This window comes from Staurois parvus, unplaced genomic scaffold (assembly GCF_062004578.1).
Source record: "Staurois parvus isolate SC_StPar_1 unplaced genomic scaffold, SC_StPar_1.0 ptg000290l, whole genome shotgun sequence".
NCBI lineage: Eukaryota > Metazoa > Chordata > Amphibia > Anura > Ranidae > Staurois > Staurois parvus.
In genome coordinates this window covers 935001-962053 of record NW_028318086.1, presented here as the reverse complement: position 1 = coordinate 962053, position 27053 = coordinate 935001, and the positions used below count along the sequence as shown (strand labels likewise).

The 27053-nt window shown below is 41.9% G+C and overlaps 1 protein-coding gene across 1 annotated transcript in view; it reads left to right on the top strand.

Moving 5' to 3' along the window:
- Positions 1–27053, top strand: part of TPRA1 (transmembrane protein adipocyte associated 1) — a 38884-nt gene that overhangs the window by 10794 nt on the left and 1037 nt on the right. Inside the window, exons 2-11 of the mRNA XM_089682436.1 lie at positions 1553–1792; positions 4446–4578; positions 10052–10138; positions 11616–11688; positions 13208–13287; positions 14559–14669; positions 16917–16977; positions 18859–18961; positions 21900–21980; positions 26868–27053. The exon at positions 26868–27053 is cut by the window's right edge and continues 1037 nt beyond it. Coding sequence (XP_089538562.1) covers positions 1620–1792; positions 4446–4578; positions 10052–10138; positions 11616–11688; positions 13208–13287; positions 14559–14669; positions 16917–16977; positions 18859–18961; positions 21900–21980; positions 26868–27053 — 1088 coding nt within the window. The 5' untranslated portion in view covers positions 1553–1619. The remainder of the gene's footprint in view (positions 1–1552; positions 1793–4445; positions 4579–10051; positions 10139–11615; positions 11689–13207; positions 13288–14558; positions 14670–16916; positions 16978–18858; positions 18962–21899; positions 21981–26867) is intronic.

Here is a 27053-nt window from a genome sequence, read left to right as displayed (position 1 = left end):
AAAGGCCAAAAATTTTGAAGAAAAACTATATTTTTTACTTTCAGCTATAAAAAATATATAAACTCAAAGTTGGTTATAAATTTAGACCAAAATGTATTCTGCTCCATGTTTTTGGTAAAAAAAATCCCAATAAGTGTATATTGATTGCTTTGTGTGAAAGTTATAGCGTCTACAAACTATGGTATAAATACTGCAATTTACGCCATTTTGTTGCTTTACAGCGCTGCGCTAGTTTAACGGACAATTGCGCGGTCATGCAATACGGTACATAAATGAAATTTACATCCTTTTTTTTTTCCCCACAAATTGAGCTTTCTTTCGGTGGTATTTGATTGCCTGTGCGGTTTTTATTTTTTGCTCTATAAAAAAAAAAGGCTGACAATTTTGAGGAAAAAAAACAATATTTTGGACTTTTTGCTATAAAACATGTCCAGTAAAAAAAAATGTAAAAATCAAATTTAGTCATAAATTTCTGCCAAAATGAATTCAGCGACATGTCTTTGCTAAAAAAAAAAACCCAATACGTGTAAATTAATTGGTTTACGTGAAAGTTATAGCGTTTACAAATGGCGGGAAAGATACTGGGATTTTTAGTTTTTTTTTTTTTATACTAATAATGGCGGCAATCAGCGACTTATGGCGGGACTGCGGCGGACATTCTCACATTGGGGGGTACTGACTTGGGGTCACTGACATCCTCAGTGACACCAATAGAGGGATCAGTGCAAAATGTACTAATGGCACTGGGGAGGAAGGGTTAAGTTTATTATTCAGGGAAGGGTTATCTGTGTGAGGGGGAGTGTTTTACTAGGGGGCGGGGGTGTGTACTGCAGGGAACACCGCTGATCGGGAGAGAGAAACTCTTCTGTCCCGATCAGCGTGTCCTGGAGCTGTCAGGGAACTGACAGAAAGCACAGCTACTGCAGCTGTGCTCTCTGTCAGCAATTGCCGCCGATCGCCGGGACATAGCCGGTTGTGACCCGGCGACTGACATCCGTGGCTGTGATCGGCAGGACAGGTAGGGCGGCGGGTGCCTCGCGCGCGCCCTCTACCTGTTTTTAAAACACATTTTAAAGCGTGCTTTTGCCCAGCCGTGCTGCCCTGCCGATGTATTTATACAGTGGCTGGGCGGCATATGGTTAATCATAGTGTATTTTTTTCCCAAAAAATATATATACATTTTTTGAAAATTGCGCATTTCAGTTTTGGTTTTCTGCCAAGTTCATTTTAAATTTTTGTTTTCGTTACCAGAATTTTCATTTCGGTGCACCACTAATTTCTATGCAGAAATGAGCCTGATTTTGCACGCTTCAGCTTCAGTAAACAGACCCGTCAATGTCTAGGGAACAGAAACAAGGATGTTAACTGGAGCTTCTGAAGTTCTTGAAATGTGTAGTGGAAGGCTGGAAAGCGGCAGAGCTACAGTTTCATTTTAAGTCATTGTGGCTTTGAAGATAGGACTTGTAATGGTCCACAGTGCTTGCGGCGAAGGGTTAGTTTTCTCGTGATTGGTCAGTTTATCTCCCATGCATTGAATCTTCTATCTCCACAGGAAGTGAAGACCAGCAGATCTCTCTGTTTATGCCTGCACAGTGTGTCCTGCTCCTATCAATATCAGGATGTCCGCTGTTACCGAGAACAGCTCGACCTTTTTCAACGTGACCTCTGCCTCCTCTACCCTATCCTTCAGCACATCCGTATCCCCAACATCCGACTCTGGATTCATCAGTCCCAATGTGACCCAGCCACATGTGTGCCTGGTTATCCTATATGAAGATATCAGAAGTTCCAGGTATGTGACTTTTAAAGAGGAAGAGACCAGCGTAAAGGCCAACAGTGTAGTATGTTTTACAACAAAGGTTTTTTTTTTTTTATATAGAATGCATGAAGGTAAAAAGCCCTGAGCCTTGCAGCGGTTCTCAACCTGTGGGTCGTGACCCCTTTCACAGGGGTCGCCTAAGACCATCGGAAAAATCATATTTCCGATGGTCTTAGGAACCGAGACACTGCTCCCCTATCCGTCTCCAGGCGGGTCCGCCCACATACAAGTACCCGGCGTGATGACATCATCGCGCCAACCCCATCGCATACACCCCATACAAATACAGGTGTATGTGACAGGGTTGGCGCCATAATGTACTTATGTGGACCAGTCACACATGTGTAAAGAGCAGCTACTGTGTAGAAAGCAGCTACTGTGTAGAAAGCAGCTACTGTGTAGAAAGCAGCTACTGTGCAGAAAGCAGCAGCATTGGAGGTAAAACGACACTCATGAATTATAATTACTGGGTAAATGGTTTACTGTTGTTATACAGTAGGGAAAAAAGTATTTAGTCAGCCACCAATTGTGCAAGTTCTGCCACTTACAAAGATGAGAGAGGCCTGTAATTGGCATCATAGGTAGACCTCAACTATGAGAGACAAAATGAGAAAAATAATCCAGACAATCACATTGGCTGATTTGGAAAGAATTTGTTTGCAAATTATGGTGGAAAATAAGTATTTGGTCAATATGAAAAGTTCATCTCAATACTTTGTTATATATCCTTTGTTGGCAATGACAGAGGTCAGACGTTTCCTGTAAGTCTTCACAAGGTTGGCACACACTGTTGCTGGTATGTTGGCCCATCCTCCATGCAGATCTCCTCTAGAGCAGTGATGTTTTGGGGCTGTCGCTGGTCAACACGGACTTTCAACTCCCTCCAAAGGTTTTCTATGGGGTTGAGATCTGGAGACTGGCTAGGCCACTCCAGGACCTTGAAATGCTTCTTACGAAGCCACTCCTTCGTTGCCCGGGCGGTATGTTTGGGATCATTGTCATGTTGGAAGACCCAGCCACGTTTCATCTTCAATGCCTTTGCTGATGGAAGGAGGTTTGCACTCAAAATCTCACGATACATGGCCCCATTCATTCTGTCCTGTACATGGATCAGTCATCCTGGTTCCTTTGCGGAGAAACAGCCCCAAAGCATGTTGCCACCCCCATGCTTCACAGTAGGTATGGTGTTCTTTGGATGCAACTCAGCATTCTCTCTCCTCCAAACACGACGAGTTGTGTTTCTACCAAACAGTTCTATTTTGGTTTCATCTGACCATATGACATTCTACCAATCCTCTTCTGGATCATCCAAATGCTCTCTAGCAAACTTCAGACGGGCCCGGACATGTACTGGCTTAAGCAGGGGGAAACGTCTGGCACTGCAGGATCTGAGTCCCTGGTGGCGTAGTGCGTTACTGATGGTAGCCTTTGTTACGTTGGTCCCAGCTCTCTGCAGGTCATTCACTAGGTCCCCCCGTGTGGTCCTGGGATTTTTGCTCACCATTCTTGTGATCATTTTGACCCCATGGGGTGAGATCTTGCGTGGAGCCCCAGATCGAGGGAGATTATCAGTGGTCTTGTATGTCTTCTATTTTCTAATTATTGCTCCCACAGTTGATTTGTTCACACCAAGCTGCTTGCCTATTGCAGATTCAGTCTTCCCAGCCTGGTGCAGGTCTACAATTTTGTTTCTGGTGTCCTTCGACAGCTCTTTGGTCTTCACCATAGTGGAGTTTGGAGTGTGACTGCTTGAAGTTGTGGACAGGTGTCTTTTATACTGATAACAAGTTCAAACAGGTGCCATTGATACAGGTAATGAGTGCAGGACAGAGGAGCCTCTTAAAGAAGAAGCTACAGGTCTGTGAGAGCCAGAAATCTTGCTTGTTTGTAGGTGACCAAATACTTATTTTCCACCATAATTTGCAAATAAATTCTTTCCAGATCAGCCAATGTGATTGTCTGGATTATTTTTCTCCTTTTGTCTCCCATAGTTGAGGTCTACCTATGATGCCAATTACAGGCCTCTCTCATCTTTTTAAGTGGCAGAACTTGCACAATTGGTGGCGGACTAAATACTTTTTTGCCCCACTGTATTAAGACTGTTACCCATGCTACACCATGCTTCAAGACAAATTTTCTTTCATTTGTAATTAGAAATAAATATTTCACAATGTATAATTACATATTTTTGTGATTCATCACTATGCTTTAATTATGTTTAATTTGTAACAATGAAAATACATCCTGCATATCAGATAATTACATTACGATTCAATATAGTAGCAAAATTACAGTTATGAAGTAGCAACGAAAATAATTTTATGGTTGGGGGTCACCACAACATGAGGAACTGTATTAAAGGGTCGCGGCATTAGGAAGGTTGAGAATCACTGCTTTACAACCATGTTAAAGTTAGATCAGCTTAGCCTGGGCTTCCACCTAATTATTATACAGGATTTATATAGTGCCGATAGTTTGCTTTACAAACTAAAGAGAGACGGTACAGTTAAAATACAGGGCAATAGAGAGGCTCAGAGACATTCTCATATTTTGCTTGTTGATTGACTTCCTTCATAATGAAATATCTGAGTTCTGATCATATTTCATTTATTTCCTCCTGTGGCAGGGTGCGATATTGGGATCTGATGCTTCTAATTCCCAATGTTCTGTTCTTTGTCTTCCTGCTGTGGAAACTGCCGTCTGCAAGGGCCAAAATCCGAGTCACGTCAAGTCCCATCTTCACCACTTTCTACATCCTAGTAAGTCTGTTGTCAAGGTCTGTATTGTTTGACTGATTTCTGCATCAAGTCATTTCTTCATAAAGCACAGTAGAGTCTTCTTAAAACAGAAGTTATCTACCTATCTCCCTTCCATCACAAATCCAAAAACAAAAGGTTTATTTCTCATCCTGTTCTAGAACAGTGGCAGAGCCATGCAAATCGTTCTTTTTATGCCTCTTGAGTCCAACTGTACATCCAAAACTGATGTGTTCTAGCTCAGATACACCTAGGCAGGGGCGGACTGAGCATTTGGAAACTCGGGCACTGCCCGAGGGCCCGGGGTCAGTAGGGGGCCCCATGAGATACCCCTGGTACCTTTTTCATAGGCTTTTTTGAGTTTGGGCAAGGACACAGGGGCCCCATGATCCCCTATTGCCCAGGGGCCCCATGAGTTGTCAGTCCGCCCCTGCACCTAGGGATAGATTTTCTAAAATGGGTGCACACAGAATCTGATGCAGCTGTGCAATAGTAATCAGCTTCTAACTTCAGCTTGTTCCTAGTCAATTGCATACAGCAGTTTTTTTTTTTTTTCTTTTCTTTTGTCCGTGGAGGTGCGAAAAAACGAAAACCCAAAGTGAACAAAAAACGTGCAAGTGCAAAACAGCAACACAAAAAAATGCACTTAGGAGTGTACTTTTTTTTTCTACCTACCGAAGGGGTAATTAAAGCGGAGTTCCACCAATTTTTAACCACTTCAAGTCCGGACACTTTTACTCTCTTCCTGCCCAGGCCAATTTTCAGCTTTCAGCGCTATCACACTTTGAATGACAATTGCGCGGTGATGCAACACTGTACCCATATGAATTTTTTAGCATTTTTTTGAGACAGATAAAGCTTTATTTTGGTGGTATTTATTCACCACTGGGATTTTTATTTTTTTTGCTATATAAATGAAAATATCCAAAAATTTTGAAAAAAAGTGTTTTTCTTATAAAATTTTGCAGATAATCTTTCTTCATAAATCTTGGCCAAAATTTATTCAGTTATCTTTTTAGTAAAAAAAAAAATAAACCAAATTAGTTTATAACCAAAAATGATAATTTTTACAAGTTTTTTTTTTTTACATTTTTATTTAATTTTTTTATATTATTATTTTTTTTTACATACTGTCACCCTAGCAGTATAGTGTCACCATGGTGACACTGTACTACTTGTGGGGGGTGATGAAGATTTTTTTTTTTTTTCTTACACTGATTGCTTTTACACATAAAGGCTGTAAAAGTAATCATTTCTCCTTCTCTCTGGCTGCATTCTTGCAGCCATTGAGAAATACTGTGTGAGCTGTGATTGTTCACAGCTTGTCACATGGTACAAGGCTGTTGTGAATAGCCTTGTACCATGTGACCTCTGGGATCATTCACAGATTTCACACGTAGTAAGCAATGATGTCAGAAGTGACATCTTGCTTACTACTCTGCATGTGATCACTGATTGGCCAATCAGTGATCACTGATTGGGACCTCACACAGAGGTCCCATACGACAATCGGTGTTCCACTGTGTCCGGATGACACAGCGGGCACCGGATCGCGGTGCTGCGCGCTCCGAGGGAGCGTGCACAATCAGGGGGCGGGGAGGCCATTTATAAAGGGCCACCCGCCCCTGCACTGCCACCGTCCGGCCATTTATATATAACGACTGGTTGGGAGGTGGTTAAAAGTTGCTTTCATCTACATGCCCACCCGCAGTGTATTCCTTAATGGATATTAATATATATATATATATATATATATATATATATATATATATATATATATATATATATATATATATTTTTTTTTTTTTTTTAATGTCTGAATACCTTATTTTTATCTGTGTATGCAGCACTTCCGGTCCGGCTGCCTAGGTGATGTCGTCATAAGGTGCTTCGCATGGACTCCTGGGATATCGGCGTTCTCTATCCCAGGAGTCCAAGCAAATTGACTAAAAATCGGGGCGGCACAGTGGCTAAATGGTTAGCACTTCTGCCTGGCAGCACTAGGGTCACTGGTTCGAATCCCAACCACGGCACCACCTGCCTGGAGTTTTCATGTTCTCCCTGTGCCTGCGTGGGTTCCCTCCGGGTACTCCGGTTTCCTCCCACACTCCAAAGACATGCTGGTAGGTTAATTGGCTCCTGTCTAAATTGGCCCTAGTATGTGTATGTATGAATGTGAGTTAGGGACCTTAGATTGTACACCCCTTGAGGGTTAGGGACTGATGTGAATGTACAATATATATGTAAATTGACGGCGCTATAGAAGTACCTGACATAAATAAAATTGCATTATTTCCCAGACCGCATCCGACTTCCGGGTCTTCTGATTGGCAGGTTGCCATAACAACAAGACGGTAACGTCCGCCGATGCCACCATTGCTATGGCAACCTTCAATCAACAAACTGCGTCGTTACTGCCCAGGCGCGAGATCGGGAGGTGCATGCTGGGTAGCCAGCTGCACCGAATCCCGGAAGTGAACAGGAGCGGGCTTCAGACGCCCACATCTACCATGGCCCCTGCCTGCTGACAAGATCAATCCATCAGATCAATTTACAGATGTATGAATACAGTTATAACAATAGCCAATTATTTCAGTACAAGTAATAACAATCATGATGGCACTTTAAAAAAAAAAAAAATTGCTGTGGAGCCTGGAGCTCCGCTTTAATTGCATGCAACTTGTTGGCAATCATCAGTGTAGTGCAGTGTATGGAAACAATGGCTTCTATGTATCAAGGCTTGGTGTTCAATGAAAACTCCTAACCAGACAGGTTATACTGGGGTGAGCCAAAAGGATCATAAAGGTCCTGCACTTTTGTCTTTGCATACACTTTTAAGTACTTAATGCTGGTTTTCTGCCAACATAAAACATTTTTATTGGACATAAAACTGTGTTTTGTATAACTGTCTCTAAAAGTGTATGCAAACCTACTGTAACCTGTTTGTGTATATGAGAAGCAAATAGAACCATGTAAACAACTATCTATAGATTGTTTTCTAAAATATATTAAAATGCCTCTTCTTTTTTTTTTTTTTCTTTCACCTGTTATATATCATGGTCATGTGTTCCCTACTTTGCTTTGTGCCACACTGCGATGCTACCTATAGATGTCATCACTGGACACGCCCTTTATTTCCCCAGTGCGTTGCCGTTGTGGTATCCTGTTGCTTAAAGCGGAGCCCCACCCAAAAGGGGAAGTTCTGCTTTAAGCCTTTGTCCCCCGCTCCCCATTAAGGATTGGCACCTTTTGGGGAGCGGGTAACCAAATTTGACAGGTTCCCACTTCTGTTGTGATCGCCTAGGCCAGTGGTCGGCAAGCCGCGGCTCGCGAGCCACATGCGGCTCTTTACACGCTTTAATGCGGCTCTTGTGTGCCGGGCGCCCGCTCCCCTCCCTCCTCTCGGGCGGCAGGGACTCTGCAGCGTGATCCAAAAAAAAAACAGCCAGGGCAGCGCGCTCAAATGCAATGATTGGCCAGTCTCGCTGCCACTCACATCCTGATAGCCATTGATTGGCTGTCAGGATGTGTGTAGGCGGGGCAGCGTGACGAACGTGAGAGGAGCTAGGCTCCTCTCACAGTCCGCCCTGAAGACCGGAACGGCGCGGGAACACGGCGAGAGGAACGCGCGGAGCAAAGGTAAGTGAATTGACACAGGGGGAACTTGGCTTACTACTTGCTACTTACTTACTACTACTATATGAGGGATGAATTCATATGGGGGATGAATTACTATATGGGGGATGAATTACTATATGGGGGATGAATTACTATATGGGGGATGAATTACTTTGTGGGGGATGAATTACTATGTGGGGGATGAATTACTATGTGGGGGATGAATTACTATGTGGGGGATGAATTACTATGTGGGGGATGAATTACTATGGGGGATGAATTACTATTTGGGGGATGAATTACTATGGGGGATGAATTACTATATGGGGGATGAATTACTATGGGGGATGAATTACTATGGGGGATGAATTACTATATGGGGGATGAATTACTATATGGGGGATGAATTACTATGGGGGATGAATTACTATGGGGGATGAATTACTATAGGGGGGATGAATTACTATAGGGGGGATGAATTACTATAGGGGGGATGAATTACTATAGGGGGGATGAATTACTATATAGGGGGATGAATTACTGTATGGGGGATGAATTACTGTATGGGGGATGAATTACTGTATGGGGGATGAATTACTATATGGGGGATGAATTACTATAGGGGGGATGAATTACTATATGGGGGATGAATTACTATATGGGGGATGAATTACTATAAAAACTTATTGAAACTAAAAACAGTGTACCATCCTATGTATTTTCAGTTTTAAAAATGTGGCTCTCAAAATAAATTTAAATCGTGGTTTTGGCAAGATTTGGCTCAGTTGAAAAAAAAGGTTGCCCACCACTGGCCTAGGCGATCGGAAGCGGAAGTTGTCCAATGCCCCCCCCTCCCCATAGTCTTCTGGGACACGTGACAGATCCCAGAAGACTACGGGGCCATTCACAAAGCGCAGCACTTCTCGCGCATGATGCACAGTGAGCACCTGGCTTTGAAGCCGCAAGCTGTCACAGCCGGGTGCCCACACTGAAGATGCCGGTGCCAGGGAGAGTAGACGGCCGATGAAACCAGCGGTGTTGAGGACACCGCGGGACCAAGGGACAGGTAAGTGGCTGTATTTTAAAAGTCAACAGCTACAGTTTTTGTAGCTGCTGACATTTTTTTTTTCTTTTTTTAGGTGGAACTCTGCTTTAGGCAAGTTAAAGTGGTTATAAAGCCGAAACATTTTTTACCCTAATGCATTCCTTGTATTAAGGTAAAAAATGTTTAGGTAGTAGTAGAATTCCCCAGACCCCCCTCCCCCACTCCTTACACTTACCTGAGCCCTTATGTGATCCAGCACTGTTCCTGTCTGCAGTGGTTCTCTCCTCACTTCCTGGTCTCCAAGGCTTTGCTTAGGTAGGTGGAGCCATTCCCACTGCTGTCAATCAAAGCCAGTGACAAAGGAATGGGGGGCAGAGCCAAGTCTTGCTGTCTGTGTCTATAGATGCAGACAGTGAGGCTCGGGAACACGCCCCCACAAGTGCCCACATAAGAAGCGGCTTCCTCTCCTTCCACCAGAGAGAAGGAGAGTGTTGCTTCTCTAAATAAAGGAGTCCTGGGAAATAACAGGATCAACCAGAAATTTACACGCAAAGGATATGGTAATGAAGGAAAGGTGGACCACAGTGTTAGAGAAAGTTAATTATTTTTAGACAATGACACACAAACATTTTGGGTTTACTGGCACTAATTAGTTTTTTTTTTTTTGGAGTTACATAATATAAAAAAAGTTTTGATATTCTACATTCTTTTTAACTGTGTCTGTAAATCTAATACATGGAAATCTGTGATCAGTATTGACATAAACTCTTATTTATTCCTTCTTTTTTTTTTTTTTTTTTTTTTTATTTACAGGTGTTTGTGGTGGCATTAGTAGGGATCACTCGAGCTATTGTGTCTATGACTGTGAGTTCCTCCAGTGTCGCCACTGTTACGGACAAGGTGAGATGTGGTCAGCTGGCAGGAAAACTGGTTGAAGTTGGTAACCGGCCTTATTGATAGACAAAGAAAATTTCCACAAAAGGATGGAGGGGATTGTCGGGGGGGGGGGGGGAGCTTTAGCCTTTGTACATTTTGTCTGCTGATGGCACTCAGGTCAGAAATGATAGGCTCACCCTAGGTCTGACAGATGCTACCCTGCCAACTACCTGACTTAATGAGTCTATATAAGACCTAAGATAACAACCTCAGAGTTGGGTATAAGCATCCATGGACTTTATTATTATATATTGTTTTTTATACATTCAGACCATGTGTTATTTCAACATGAGCTCGGGTAGTTAAACTGTTACTAAACCCCGGACCCTGCATTCACTATATCTGGTCTCCCCGGACCCTGCATTCACTACATCTGGTCTCCCCGGACTCTGCATTCACTATATCTGGTCTCCCCGGACCCTGCATTCACTACATCTGGTCTCCCCGGACTCTGCATTCACTACATCTGGTCTCCCCGGACTCTGCATTCACTATATCTGGTCTCCCCGGACCCTGCATTCACTATATCTGGTCTCCCCGGACCCTGCATTCACTATATCTGGTCTCCCCGGACCCTGCATTCACTATATCTGGTCTCCCCGGACCCTGCATTCACTATATCTGGTCTCCCCGGACCCTGCATTCACTATATCTGGTCTCCCCGGACCCTGCATTCACTATATCTGGTCTCCCCGGACCCTGCATTCCCTATATATGCTCTCCCCGGACCCTGCATTCACTATATCTGGTCTCCCCGGACCCTGCATTCACTATATCCGGTCTCCCAGGACCCTGCATTCACTATATCTGGTCTCCCACAGTACACAGAACATGGAAATGCAATTATTTTAGTAAATATAAACTGCTAAATACCTTTTCTCATTAGCAGTTACAGCAGTCTTGTGACTTCTATCAGTGTTCAGCCGAGCACTGGTTAAAGCTTGTAGGGGGAGTTTTCATTCTTCTCTAGGAGGGTGAAGGACCCTTGACCCTCTGTCTGGACTGCGTCGATTGGCCCTGTGCTGATCACATGCACTCTCCTAAGAACAAAAAAAACACCTCTAGTAATATACACCAAACTGAGCACGTGAAGAGTGACTCCACATGATATGTCTTATCAGGAGATAAGAGGGCGGCACTGGGAGAAGGGGAGGATCAGAGAAGACAGGATCAAACAGAGTTTTTACACAATGCAGAGGATTAACCCCTTAGGTTCCACAGTGAGTATAACCAGCATGCTTTACTGCATATACAGACTGATTGTACTGTTGTAGGTTTAGTAACACTAAAGGGGCAGCAATTATCAGACCAGTCAATATGAATCTGTCATAAATTAGTCTGCACAATGAAAGTCCTGAAATGTGACCAATCATTACTGCTTCTCTTTGCAGTTGTTGGTACAATATTAAATGCCTGTCTTTTTTTTTTTTTTTTTTTTCAGGTTTTGTGGGAGATCACCAGGTTTTTCCTGCTGGCTATTGAACTCAGTGTCATTATACTAGGCTTGGCATTTGGTGAGGTTATTTTGTTTTTGATTTATTTAATCTATAGCATGTTATTATAAAGGAAATCTATGATGATATAAGAATGCAGGCTGTCATTGCTGACCTCTCCTTAAACTAGTAGTTACCTTAATTCTGGTTTGAGCCTGTTCAGGGCTTCAATCCGAGCTACAGTCTTTCCTCAAGTCTTACACAGTTGTACAGGCTCCTTTTTTGTACTGAAATTGCTATCTCGGATTTCACTGAACACTGAGCTTTTCACATTGCACTAAGTTGCCTTTTCCCATTCAAATTAAAGTGGACCTGAACTCTAAAGGTGAAGACTTGCCATGTTATAGGGGACATATATAAAGGTTAAAGCGGAGTTCCACCCAAAAGGGGAAGTTCCGCTTTAAAGATTGGTCCCCCGCTCCCTATTTAGGATTGGCACCTTTGGGGAGCGGGTACCCGAAATTGACAGGTACCCGCTCCCACTTCCTCTGCGATCGCCTAGGCTATTGGAAGCGGAAGTTGTCGTCCTACCCTCCCTCCCCATAGTCCTGTGGGACACGTGACAGGTCCCAGAAGACGACGGGCCATTCAGGAAGTGCAGCGCTACTCATAGCTGTAACTGTCAGTTTTGTAATATTGCAATGCCTCATGGGAAATGTAGTTCCACAACAGCTAGAGAGCCGCAGGTTGCTTACCACTGGGCTAGGCGATCGGAAACGGAAGGTGTCCCCTTTCCCACCCTGTAGTCTTTTAGGACACGTGACAGGTCCCAGAAGACTACAGGACCATTCATGAAGCGCAGCGCTGCTTGCACATGCGCAGTGGGCACCCGGCTGTGAAGCTGCAAGCTGTCACAGCCGGGTGCCCACACTGAAGATGCCGGCGCCTGGAATACAGGACGGCCAGTGAAGGGGGCTGCAGCGGGGGCACGGTGGGATTGTGGGACAGGTGAGTGACTTTAAGAGTCAGCAGCTACAGTTTTTGTAGCTGCTGACTTTTATTTTTTTACAGAGTGAGTGGAACTCCGCTTTAACTTCAGCAATACTCTAAAAAGTTTACTTTTTTTCTGTATTTCTCCGTTAGAAATAGCAGTGTGCTTCTTCCTTGAGCCTCATATTTGTAAATCTGCAGTGTGAGATAATCTTAAGGCACTGCTAGTCTCGTCAGATTTGTATTGAGATTTAGTGATGTCACTACTGTTCTCATTGCTGGAGAGGAAGCTGTATCTAAGGACCTGTAGCGTAAGGATCTCCTTGCTTCTGCTTACATTTTTATATACTGTATGGCTGGAATGGAGCTCTAAGAGTTAGCTACATACGGGTGAAAAATACACATGCCTTCCTGTTTAATACATTATGCAGTGTCATCCAAGGCATTCAATCAAATTCCTTTATAGCTGTCAAAGGTGGCTGCTGATTAGTTGCTACAGGCTGCTGCACTCCCTTTTTGTCTTGGAGGATAAGCCATGAAATGAGAATCAATGTCTTGTCTATGGGCAGTCTAGTCATTTCACAATGTGTGTTTTTTTTTTTTTTCTCAGGTCACCTTGAAAGTAAATCCAGTGTGAAGAGGGTACTGGCCATTACTGCCGTGCTGTCACTTGGGTATTCCGTCACACAGGTAACATGCAAGTGTATACTTATTACCTACAAATGATAAATAAACCACTTACTAGCAGCGCTCTTCAGCCTTTGCAGGGGCTGGCTGATATTCTGATGTCAAGTTCTGATTTACAGGAAGCAGGCTTTAGTTTAGGTAGAACAGCCTGTTAACCCTTTCCATCTACAATCCCTCGATGACCCTTCCTCATCATCTTCGAGGAACTTTAATCTATGGTCCATTATGAAGTCTGCAGCAGTGCCAGCTCCTTCTTCAGAGACGGCATCATCACTGACAGTGCTAGTAGGCTACAGCTTTGAAAGTGAGATACAGACCATTAAAAAAAAATATAATAAAAGCTGCTATCTATATATTGCATTAAAACATTTTAATACCATAAGTAGAGCATTTATTAAAGAATAAGTTCACCTTTCATAACATGTTACACCCATATTCATGGTATGAATACACCAGCCCCTGCTCCCCAGCTTTGACAGCTAGTGGGGGATCTTCACTCCACCCACTAGCTGTCATATTTAAAAAAAAAAAAAAAAAACAAAAACATGGTCGTGCAGGGCTCCGCCTGCACGGCCGCGCCACTCATTCACAGTACTCTGAATGAGAAAATGTGGAGCGCCGTATTAGTTCATTCATTCTCCCTGTCAGTATATCTGCTTGCTCATACATCTTGTACGAGCAAGCAGATATACTGACAGATCTGCAGGAGACTTGCATGGCACCAGCGATCTGCCGATTGCTGGTGCAATGGTTTCTAGGCTTCTGCAACCAAAAATAATAAACGCACGTTTTTTTACCTGCAAAAAAAATTACATTTTGGTTAAAAGGTGAACATCTCCTTTAAGAGTGTATCAAATAAAAGCATTTTATGTACTTTTTAAAAGCAATGCAAAATTATCAAATTGACAGGCGCATATTGACATTGCTAAATTTAGTCTGGACTTTCACATCAATGGTCCCTGGCAACAAGAAGGTGGGAGAAACACTAAACAGCTTTGAAAATGGTTGCATTGTGTATATATAGGAAATGTTCTAGATGCCAAACAAAGAGCCTCCTGCTATCAGGACTAATAGTAAATGTCTTCACAAAGGTGATACCCGTGGTAACCTATCTCTTTACTGTTAGGCCACCTGATCTGCTACCTTCCCCACCTAGTGCAGCCACTCCCACTGAGAGCCTGATTTCATACAGTTTACATTTATTTAATGTATCATTATTTGTGAATGAACCGTGCTCCTTGAGTATTCTTGATTTGATATATTTCTTCCAACAGGGAACCTTAGAAATCCTATACCCCGACTCTCACCTCTCGGCACAGGACTTTAATATTTATGGACATGGAGGCAGGCATTTTTGGCTCGCAAGCTCCTGCTTCTTCTTTTTGGTAAGTAAAGTAAATGCATTGCTGCAGATATGTATTGTCCTAAAGAAAAATGTGCTGGAAGCATACAGTATTTGTTACTTCTATTCATGAAGTAATAATGATGAATGTGCATTTCCAGTCCAAACCCTTTTTTTTTTTCTTTGGTTTGGATAAAATTGGGAAGAATTACACCTCCTCTGGGCTCCATTAGAGAGATTACTCCTCACTTCTATCCTGCTGACAACGTTTTACTAGACAGGAAAGGAGTTGTATTCTGCAACAGCAGCACTTTTAGCCTTCCTGGTAAAGGTTGTCGGCAGGATAGGAAATGAACACTTATATTTTAGGCATTGTATTTACTTGTAAAAGCCTCCCTTGTGTGGACATTTTAAAACCCTGAGATTGCTTCTGAACACTTATTTTGGAGGATGTGATGTTAGTAGACTCAGCAGACATATGACAGCCCACCCTTATATCACAGTCCCCCCTTATATCACAGTCCCCTTATTACATCAGTGTCCTTAGTCCCCCCCCTGCACATCATAGCCCCACTTCACATCAAGGTCTCCCTTTACATCACAGTCCCCCCTTCACACTCTCCCCTTCACAGTACTGTCCTCAGCCCCTTTCACATCACACACCCCCCCCTTTTTTTTTTTTTTAACCTGCATCCTAGCAATCCTTAGTCCTAGCCCTTCATCCTAGCAATCAATAGTCCTAGCCCTTCATCCTAGCAATCCTTAGTCCTAGCCTTTCATCCTAGCAATCCTTAGTCCTAGACCTTCATCCTAGCAATCCTTAGTCCTAGCCCTTCATCCTAGCAATCAATAGTCCTAGCCCTTCATCCTAGCAATCCCTAGTCCTAGCCCTTCATCCTAGCAATCCCTAGTCCTAGCCCTTCATCCTAGCAATCCCTAGTCCTAGCCCTTCATCCTAGCAATCAATAGTCCTAGCCCTTCATCCTAGCAATCCTTAGTCCTAGCCCTTCATCCTAGCAATCCCTAGTCCTAGCCCTTCATCCTAGCAATCCCTAGTCCTAGCCCTTCATCCTAGCAATCAATAGTCCTAGCCCTTCATCCTAGCAATCCTTAGTCCTAGCCCTTCATCCTAGCAATCCTTAGTCCTAGCCCTTCATCCTAGCAATCCCTAGTCCTAGCCCTTCATCCTAGCAATCAATAGTCCTAGCCATGCGTCCTAGCAGTAATAGTCCTAGTCCTGCGTCCTAGCAACCAATCACCCGCTTGTTAATTTGGGCAGCTGTTGCTCTCCGTCCAGAACTGTCCTCATTCCAGCCCTCTACCCTGCAGTGAGGTGGACAGCGATGGTGGCTGAGAGGAAGAACTGGCAGAGGCAGCTACAGGGCACCGGGCAAGAGGGACCAGGCTCCTAAGTGAAGTAACTGTGGCGATCCGGATGGGACAGTCACTTGGTCCAGATCCAGACTATAGTCCACCATTTAGGGTTTCCTGCTCTGCAGTATTCCCTTTCGCTTCTCTTCTGGCAGCTATATAAAGACTTATGCAGGGACGTTTAATTAGACACTTCCAAAGAGGAGAGGGTTTTGAAGTGCGAAGGAAGGAAAACACTGTGCTAGGGAACTAAGGACCTTTTGTAGCAGGAATGAGCATTCCCAATCGCAAATTTTTATGTGCAAGTTACACACATTTCTGCTTTTTGCACATAAAGCAGCCTATTTACTTACATAAGCTGCCCTTTTGCCTGTTTTTCTTTTGCTAAAGAAGCTCCTGCGCCTTTTTTTTTTTTTTGTCTTTATTTAACAAAAGGCCAGGGTTTGACAAACTGCGTACACAGACACAACAACATTGATTGGGCAGCTCAGATGCAGCTGAGGAGTCACAGTACATTTAACAATACAACAACTCATGGAAAGCTCAAAAGGCTCTTGCTCCTTTTTGGGCGACAAGCTTTGCGCAATTTTTTTTTTTTTTTTTAAGGCACATTTTGCTGCAATTTGCGTACCATTCTGTCATTCAACAATCACAGCAAAATCGCACTGCGTTTGCGTGCCATTAGGATTGAATGGTACCCAAACACGTGTCGCATGTTTTACTGCTGTTTGGAATCCTGGGCAGAATCACGGTGATTCTGCTGGCGATTCCATATCGTCATGTGTGAATGGAGCCTAAGGGAAAACACTGCAAGTAAGCATTTAAAAGACTTGATTTTTCTGTTCTTTTTACCTGCAATGTTTTAAGTTGGTGACGGGGTCACTTTTTAAGGTTTCACCATGTGTTTTGTTTTCTGCAGGTATACACACTAGTTTCTATACTACCGAAAACCCCCCTGAAAGATCGCATCTCTCTTCCATGTGAGTCTAAAGAGCATATTGATTTTCTCAATAATGTTATTTCAGAAATGGGGATATTTGTGCAAGTAATGCTGGCCACACATGTTACAGCCTGATTGTACAATCGCCCTCAGATATACCAACATCTACATAGCTGGAATGGCCGTCCTAACTGGGTATTTATCAAATAGACTATTTCGGTAGATCTTAATTCAAATATTACCACCTTCAATATTAGTGATTATTAGCAGCGCATTATGTATCTATAACACATTAAATCCACCGTGCATAATTCCCTGTCTTCAATATTACTCCCACAATGAAAACATATTATGCACAAAATATTATAAAATATTACAACAAAGATATATGTGACATCAAATTATAATGCCCAAATTAAACACCATAAATCATAAGTCCTGTGAAAAAAATCATTAATACTGAAAAATGTATGAAAAAGTCCAAACAAAATCTTCCACAATGTGAGTCCTCTGTTAATGTGATTCCCAGTGAAAAATCTCTTAAACCATGTGCTGTGCCCTTCATACACCTCCTCTCAGGTGTGCACTCACCAGAACATAGCCTTGAGGGGGGTGTATGAAGGGCACAGCACATGGTTTAATAGATTTTTCACTGGGACTTTTTCGTATATTTTTCAGTATTAATAATTTTTTTCATTGGACTTATGATTTATGGTGTTTTATTTGAGCACTATAATTTGACGTCACATATAATTTGACCACCGGCACCACAAGGGGTCGAATTATATGTTATATGCTTTCTTGCTGTATACATACCCATTGTGTGGAATAAATATCCTAAGGCAATATTGCACTACTGGCCTCCTCTGTTGTTTCTTTCTGAGCTCCTGTGAGAGCCAGGTACATCCGCAGAGTGGTTACCATTTGGGAAGGCTAAGTGCAAACCGTGGGATAGCGAAGGAGGCATTGACCAGATCTGACCAGACCTTTTTGATGAGATGTCTGATGTCCTTATTATATCATACAAATGCGCAAAAAGGTTGCGTATCTGGTGAGTGCGCAATCTACACTTTAATTGTCTCACCTTATCCACAATCTGTGTCTTTTGGATACCGGAAGATCATTTGAGATCTCGTTCACGCCTGCACTCTGGACTTATGTTTTAGACACAGTGTTTCTTTCACGTTTATATTGGCCACATATTCTGGTGGCACATACATAGATGCACAGTGTCACTTTATATATTTGTGTGCACTTTCTTACATGTTTATATATGTATTTATCTATTGGTTTTAACAGCGCTGCACGTTTATGTTCTTTACATATAATTTGATGTCACATATAATTTTGCTATAATATTTTGTGCATAATATGTTTTCATTGTGGGAGTAGTAATGAAGACAGGGAATTATGTATGGAGGATTTAATGTGTTTATAGATACATAATGCGCCGCTAATAATCACTAGTATTGAAGGTGGTAATATTTGAAGTAAGTTTGACATAGCATTTAAAGTGGCATCTAATTGAATATAATAATACTTAAAGAGCATCGTTTGGCGCGATTTAGTGATCATATAACCACACTTTCTTGGGTCACTTTATAAAATATTTCGGTAGATCACTTGATCTAGCTGATAAATCTAATGGAGATTACGTATGTGAGTGTGGCCAGCTTTAGTTGGAGCCATGTGTAGAATTCAGCCAGGATGCTGACAGTGGAGGCATCACGGGCCGGACAGGGACAGCCAGAGGGCTGCAATCTGCCCAGGTCTGTTTCAAACGGATATTAAACATGGAATTTGTTTTTCTTTAATCATTTGTCACTTCATCCAATGTGTAACAAAATTGCTTTATTCGTGCTGTTTTTCTTCTTCTTGTATAAAAGTGTAATGTATTGTCGTGTACCTTGTTCGTCTGCAGCTAGGAAGAGTTTCTACATCTACGCCATTATCCTGGCCACTCTGAACTTAGCGCAGGGTATAGGCAGCGCTCTCCTGTGTGCCGATATTAGCAATGGGCTCTGGTAAGTTCAAGTTAGTCCCTGTATCCTAATACAAATTTTTGAGTTTGACTAGTTTCCTACTTTTCTCCTGGGACTCCAGTGCTGATATTTCCCAATATTAAAGGAAACCTGTACTTTACCCATTCAGGGAGCAGGTTCCCTTTAAAAAGCAACTAAAGACTTCTACAGTATATGAGAGTATAAACAATTACCAGATCCAGTTACTATGTGATGCACTAGCCTCATAAAGCAAACAAAAAACTTTCTTTAACCCCTTCCTGCCTATCTCCGGCCTCCCTGTATTAGAGTCTGTACGCCATGGGGGGGCAGGAAGGATCAGCGATCATGTGACCACTGTCATTGGCTGTCATAGTGATCACATGACTGTGAGTTGTTCCTGCTGGCTACCAATCGTTAGTGGAGACCGAGAGATGTCTTTGACAGGTCGATCTCTGTGCTGGAGCACACAGTGAGTGCACTCTTGGCGCAAAAACATTGGCTGTCCAGTGACGCATATGTGTGGGTGTTAACCATTTCAATACCGGGCAATTTTACACCTTCCTGCCCAGGCCATTTTTCAGGTTTCAGCGCTCTCACAATTTGAATGACAATTGCGCGGTCATACAACATTGTACCCAAACTAAAATTTTATCATTTTCTTCACGCAACTAGAGCTTTCTTTTGGTGGTATTTAATCGCCGCCGGGGTTTTTATTTTTTGCTAAATTAACAAAAAAAAAACAAAATTTTGAAAAAAAAACACGTTTTTCTTTCTGTTATAAAAGTTTACAAATAAATAATTGTTCTTCATAAATTTAGGCCAAAATGTATTCTGCTACATGTCTTTGGTGAAAATAACCAAAATTAGGATGTATTATTTAGTTTGTAGGAAAGTTATAGAGTTCACAAACTATGGTATAGATCTGAATATTGATCAATCCTGAAGTACTGACAGCCAATCTAATTTCTTGAGGTCCAAGAATGTCAGAACAGGACAGATATCCCCCAAATGACCCCTTTTTGCAGAGTAGACAGTCCGACGTACTTCATAAGAGGCATGGCGAGTTTTTTGAAGTTGTATTTTTTTTGTCATTATTTTCACTGTTTTTTTTTTTTACATACGGTCACCAGTGCAGTACAGCGTCATCATATAACTGGCATGGCGGTGAACAGGGACACTGACTGGTGACAGTATGAAAAAAATGTGTGTGTATGTATGTATGTATATATATATATATATATATATATATATATATATATATATATATATATATATATATATATATATATATATATATATAATTTTTTTTTTTAATTTTTATTAAATTTTTTTTATTTTTTTAAGATTTGTTTTTTCATATTTTACTATGACCAAAGTAGTACAATGTTACCATAGTAACATTGTACTACTTTGGGAAAGTGATCAGTATTATTTTTTTTTTTTTTACACAATTTGCTTATAGCAAAGAATTATTTTGCTATAAGCAAGCATTTACCTGAATGAAATCGATTCATTCAGGTCTTTTTTTTTTTTTTTGCTTAGCTGTGATATGGCCACAGCTAATCACATGACATGTGCATGTGACCTGCTGTGACCATTCACAGCTAGACACTAGTATACAATGGATGGCATGAATGCAGCCATCCATTGTATACAACTGTCATGTGACCTGCTGTGATTGGTCACAGCAGGTCACATGGTACCGGCAACGGGGGCCGGTACTCAGATCTGTCATCGGCCGTGTCCGAGGTACACGGCCGGTGACAGATCGCGCGGCTCTGCAACCGCGCGAACTGCGCATGTGCGGGAGGACGCCAAATGGCGTGCACCCGGAAAGCTAAAGCATTTTTGTGGCCGCCAAACGGCTATAGGCCGGGCGGCTAATGGTTAAAGACCCTCCTTTTGCTGCTGCACATTCTCTATATGGTATGTGGGTAGCAACAGGTGAACTTCCCTGACTGAGCCAAATCCTTCTTCATTTGTGTCTCACCCTCCAGGACACTGCAGCACACCGTGGTGGGTTTCATCAAAAGAGGTAGTGCTGTCAATGCGGACTAGGTGTGGCCAGGTGCTGATTGACAAGATACAGGGTTGTGAATTATCAGTGACAATGCCAAGCAGGCATGGTCTACGTCAGTGTTTCTCAACCTTTTGTCAGTCAAGGCATCCTTTAAAATTATGGACCGTCTTGAGGCACCCCATTCTAAAATGTGAAAAACTATTCTAATAGTTTTATATAAACACAGCACCACCCACACGCGTAGGACACCCAATGTTAGAGATGATTTATTCTTCCAAAGCAAGTACACTTTTACACACTGGTACTGACTAGTACGCCAGTGTTTCTCTTCTCCCTCAGTTTTTCTCCATCACTGAGCTAATGCTAGTCAAAATATTTTGCACTTTATATATTCGAGTATGATAGAAGATATTTATGTTTCATGAGTTTACAGCGCTGCACGTTTATGATATACATTTACATAGGGACAGTTACCGATACCTTAAGTGCTAGCAGCTATTTAAAATTACTTATGTCCGTTTACACCTGCCGACACCCGATCCGGTCTGCTAAAAATTTAAAAACGGAAAGGGAACAGTCCTCCTGCGTCTAGGTGGATTGGAAGACAGCCAGGTGTAAACCGACAGCGGAGTCTGTTTACACCTGGCTGCCCATAGAGCAGTGCAGGCTTTGTCTGTGTCCGCTTTGAATAAACTGAGCAGACATGGACCTGTCATCCGCTCCCTCTGCTCTGATCAGCAGACCATGCTCCTGCTGATCAAAACAGAGTCTGTCCCATGTGAAAGGGGCCTTTTGGGGTTCCTGCCGGATCTATTCACGCATGACCTATCTGCACATATTTGCAGCAAAGTCATGCAGTTGTATATTCTACTGTAGGCTTGAGTTTTATGTAGACTGTTATCTAACCACTGTCCTGTTCTTTTTCTTTTCTTCTGACAGTTTGGTGGATGTCACCACATTTTTATACTTCAGCCTCTTTGCGCCACTCATGTATGCAGCTTTCCTGAAAGGCTTCTTTGGGTAAGTTATATCAATTAAATCTACAGATGGGTATCCCTATTTTTATTTTTACCTATTCTCTCCAGGGTGGATTTGATTTAAATCACGATTTAAATCACCAGTCAGTCAGGCTTGATGTAAATCCTAGTTTTCTACATAAAGACTAATTCTTGCTGGTATAACTTTAATATGCAAGTAGATGAAGATTTTTAGAATAACTTTTCATATTAGTTTTTTTTATCCCCAGTTTAATAGGTTAATCATTCATATTTGGACAACTTTTCTGTTGTACTTAGGAAGGAGAAAAATAATCATTACCTTAATAATAACAATTTAAATAGATTTATTCATCTGAAACAATAACATTCCAGCATATGTGATTTGCTTAAACATCCATGTTTGTTAACTAATTTGGCTAAACAAAATCTATATATTTTAAGAAACTTAGACTGTCAGCCCCTTCCTCCTCACACTTAGTTTCACTTTCTTCTTCTGCAGATCTATTCCACTCCAAACAATCAGAAAAATATTGTTTCTATTCACTGAACTTCTTGAAACTTAGCAGTGAAGGGGTTGATTCTGTATTCATAGGTTTGTAGAAGTTAGGATGAAGGTCTTTTTCTTAACTCTGTTCATGTTATAACATTTTTGCTGTGAAGAAGAGGCATGTGATCTCCGCTGAGTCAAATTCAGTTTTGAGAACTGCAAAAGTAAACCAATCATCTGTGATAATATCTTGTAGGCAGAGAAACTGCCCAATAACTTACAAAAACCTCTGGAAGAGCATGACATTGTGAATGGATTCATGGAATTTATTTACCCAAAAAATTAAACATATACAGCCTTATTCTACATAATTAAAAAACTAATCTTTATTTCATGATGGAATAACCTTTGGATGGTAATATATTTTCCTCAAAAAGCATTTTATTTACAAAAATCCGATTTAAATAAAAAAAAATCCGATTTAAAATAAAAAATAAATCCGATTTAAATAAAGAAAATCCGATTTAAATAAAGAAGATCCGATTTATTTATTTATTTTTTTTAATTTAAAAAAAAAAAAAAATCATTGATTTTTATCCACTCTGATTCTCTCTTAACCACTTACCCTCAGGAAGATTTACACTCCTTCATGACAGGACATTTTTTGCTATTTGGCACTTTTTTTTTTTTTTTTCAATTAACACGTAAATCCTTATTCTCCAAAAATAATCCATGCACATCCATTACTTAATGGCCCTCTAATCTACTGTATTTTTTTATTAAATTGATCCTTACTGTGTTTTTCTGTCCTTGTAACATCTACCGGGCTTCTAGTTATCCCCCCTCACTTTTGATGGAGCGAGCAGAGTGGTCTTGTGGACTGTACTATGCATACTACAAATTCCATAGTCTACCTCGAGAGCCAGCAAGAGAGTGGCTACATTTTTACATACAAGGACTGCATGGAGTATGTAGCCGGCCTGTAACAGGAAGTCGAATCATAGCAGCAAAAAAAAGAAGGAATTTGGCATCATCTTCGGCAGTACAATTCTTCCTGGGTTGCATTGGACCCAAAAAAGACACGATCCAAATGGTCTGAAAATCACATAGCTCATTTGATTGGGCCGGCACTAAGAATTCTTCATCGGTTACAATGAGGGGATCTCTGGAGCGTACCAGGGAGGAGGCAGAGGAAACAATGATGGCAAACCGCTAAAGCAGAGTTTTTTTTTTTGTTTGTTTTTTTTCTGGAACAACATACATTTTTAGAGTTAACGTTATGAGCCTATTGGGCTGTTAAAATATGTCAGATTTTAACCTTTTAGCAAAAGTGTGCCCATTTATTGAACAGGTTGAATAGGAATCGTAAAAATCCATATCGGCTTGGAAAATTCCCTATGTAAATGGATTGAAAACTGGCTAAAAGATCGTATTCAAAGAGTAGTGGTTGATGATTCATACTCTGAATGGTCAGGGTCATCAGTGGTGTACCCCAGGGTTCAGTGTTGGCACCCTTACTTTTTAACCACTTGCCTACCAGGCACTTATGCCCCCTTATTTACCAGGCCAATTTTCAGCTTTCAGTGCTGTCGTACTTTGATTGACAATTGCGCGGTCATGCAAGATTGTACCCATATGAAATTTTTATCATTTTTTTCTCACAAATAGAGCTTTCTTTTGGTGGTATTCGCCGCTGGGCACTTTACTTTTTGTTCTATAAGCAAAAAAATGCAAAAAAATTTGGAAAAAAAAAGTTTCTTTGTTTCTATTATAAAATTTTTCAAACAGGTAATTTTTCTCCTTCACTGATGTGCGTTGATGAGGCAGCATTGATGGGCACTGATAGGCGGCACTGATAGGCAGCACTGAGGTGGCACGGATAGGCGGCACTGATAGGCAGCACTAATGAGGTGTCATGAATAGGCGGCACTGATATACGGCACATTGGTGGCACTGATAGGCGACACTGATAATGGGTACTGATAGACAGCACTGATAGGTGGCACTGACTGACATCACTGCTGGGCACTGACTGACGGCGCCGCTGGGCACTGACTGGCACAACCACTGGGCACTGACTGACAGCACTGCTGGGCTGCACTGATGGGCACTGGTGGGTGGCACTGGTGGGCACAGGTGAGTGGCACTACTGGGCACAGTGGGTCATATGACGTCCACCCAGAACTGGCCGGCCGCAGTGCAGCCGTCATTCGGCTATCTGCGGTCAGCAAGCAGTTAATATACTATATATATATAAATGATATAGGGTCTGGGATTAAAAATTCCATTTCAGTCTTTGCAGATGACACCAAGCTGTGCCGTGGAGTGACGTCCTTAGAGGATGTCTCCAATTTACAAGCTGACCTCAATGCTCTGTGTAATTGGGCAACTATGTGGCAAATGAGGTTTAATGGTGATAAATGTAAGGTTCTGCACTTGGGGGCTAAGAATATGCATGTATCATACATACTAGGGGGGTACAACTGGGGGAATCAATCAACTGGGGGTTCTGGTAGATCACAAGCTTAATAATGGCATGCAAAGCCAAGCTGCGGTCCTCTGGATCAACTATGGGTGTAGGATTATAAAAAAAATTTTTTTGTAATGGTTGAACTGGATGGACTTTTGTCTTTTTTCAGCCAAACTAACTATGTAACTATGAATTCCTTTGAGCTGAACAGGAAGGCCCACTTCCTGTACTGAAATGGCTTACTGTGATTTCACTGCACGCTGTAAGCTTCTCACAATGTGCATTAGAAATTGCAGCAAATCAGATTTAGCCCTCCTCATTTCTTGGCTAGAAGATGTCAAGCATCATCTAGCTCTTTCCTGCTCAATGAGGAAAGAACAAAGAGAGGGCGCACAGGCCTAGTGCATCCATAAAAAATGTTTAATAAGAAATAAAATAGGTGTTGTACTCACAAACGACATCATACACGAACAGCTGGGTCAACACCGCGCTGAGTAACAGTCTGTAATGGGGAATGTAGACATCCAATAGGTTGACGCATTTCAAGGACTTGCCTCTTCCTCAGAGCCACTGTTCCTGGCTCGCCTTTTTTCATTTATTGGATTTTAGTTCTTTCAATCATGGAGGCTCAGCATGACATGTAAGCATTTTCTGTTAGTTTGCTTGCAAATGCAGCGTATCTAGGTACAGACTGGCATCCACCCATCAAGGCATTTGTAAATTCGCATACCTTCTCCCAAGAGCCAGCCCACTGCTTGCATCAGGGCAGAGGGCTCGTTAAGACGAGCACTGCGGTAGTGTACTGTGATGCACCCTGCTGGCCCCTCCCACTAGTCATGATCTACCTGCATTGCGTAGAAAAGCACAGAGACTCAAGGATGACATCAGTGGGTCTAAAACAAAGTATGTGATGAAAATGGAAAGGTTTTATTTAAAAATGTCATTATCGTGTTGATGAGTGGAGAAGGCGTAACCAGGGAAGGTAAAATATATAAGCAGATTAAATTTCAGATTTAAACTGTTTTGTTTTATGTAAATTGGAGGAACTTTATCATTTGAACTCTAATACCTCTTGTATTGAACTGTATTGTTACTGTAATGTCTCCCTCCATAATGTAAAGTGCTGAGCAAACTGTTGGCGCTATATAAGTCCTGTATAATAATAATAATTTGAAGATAAGATGGAGAGTCACCATACAAGATGGAACAAATGGGAGGAATTCAAAAAGTCAAGGCTAGCCTTAGAGGTTATGGGGGATGAACATAGAATAATATGGAAACATATTTTGTTCTTCTTTTATAGGGATTAAGATCTCCAGAAATGAACAGGAAAATGCAGAGCAGAAGGGGTCAGGGATTGAATGGGGGGGGGGGGGGAAATAAATAAGCTAACTGTTTTGTGCTGCACTTTAAGACTGCTATTGTGCGGTCGTCTGGAAGTGTCTAGGGCCACATTTTAAGGCCCTAAATTATTTTCAAATTGATTACCGTTGGGCTAGATCATGCTGGATATCCTCCAGCCAGGAAATTAGGTGGGCTCTGTCTTATTATCTGCAGCTTTTAATGCACACTGTGAGAATCTTACAGTATGCAGTGAAATCAGAGTAAACCATTTCAGTAAAGGAGAGGAGCCGCTACAACTGTGCAAGACTGAAGGCGTATGTATGAAATTTAGCTTTTAATGTATTGAAGCAAAAGGGTCAGCATGACAGCCAGCATCAGGAGACCTCAATGGGGTGTCAATGATCCTATAGTCCAATGAGCAGAGAGGTGACACAGGAAGTTGCAGTGGTGCAATAATAAATAGTTGTGTCACCTTTTAGTTGAGCTTTTTTCCACATGAAAAAATATATCTGGTGTTAGGCCTACTTCCACGTTTTTCATTTCCAACATGCTGTAGGATTTTATCTGTTGGTATGCGAATGGCTCTCATTTTTGTTAATTCCTTCCAGGTCAGAGCCCAAGATCCTCTTCTCCTACAAGTCGCAGGTGGACGAGCCGGAAGATACAGACGTCCACCTCCCGCATCCCTACGCCGTAGCAAGGAAAGATGGCGTTGATTCGGGATACTACAACACTCAAATTGACACGACTGCTTACCTAGACGACGTGGCTTCCATGCCCCACATCGGGAGCAT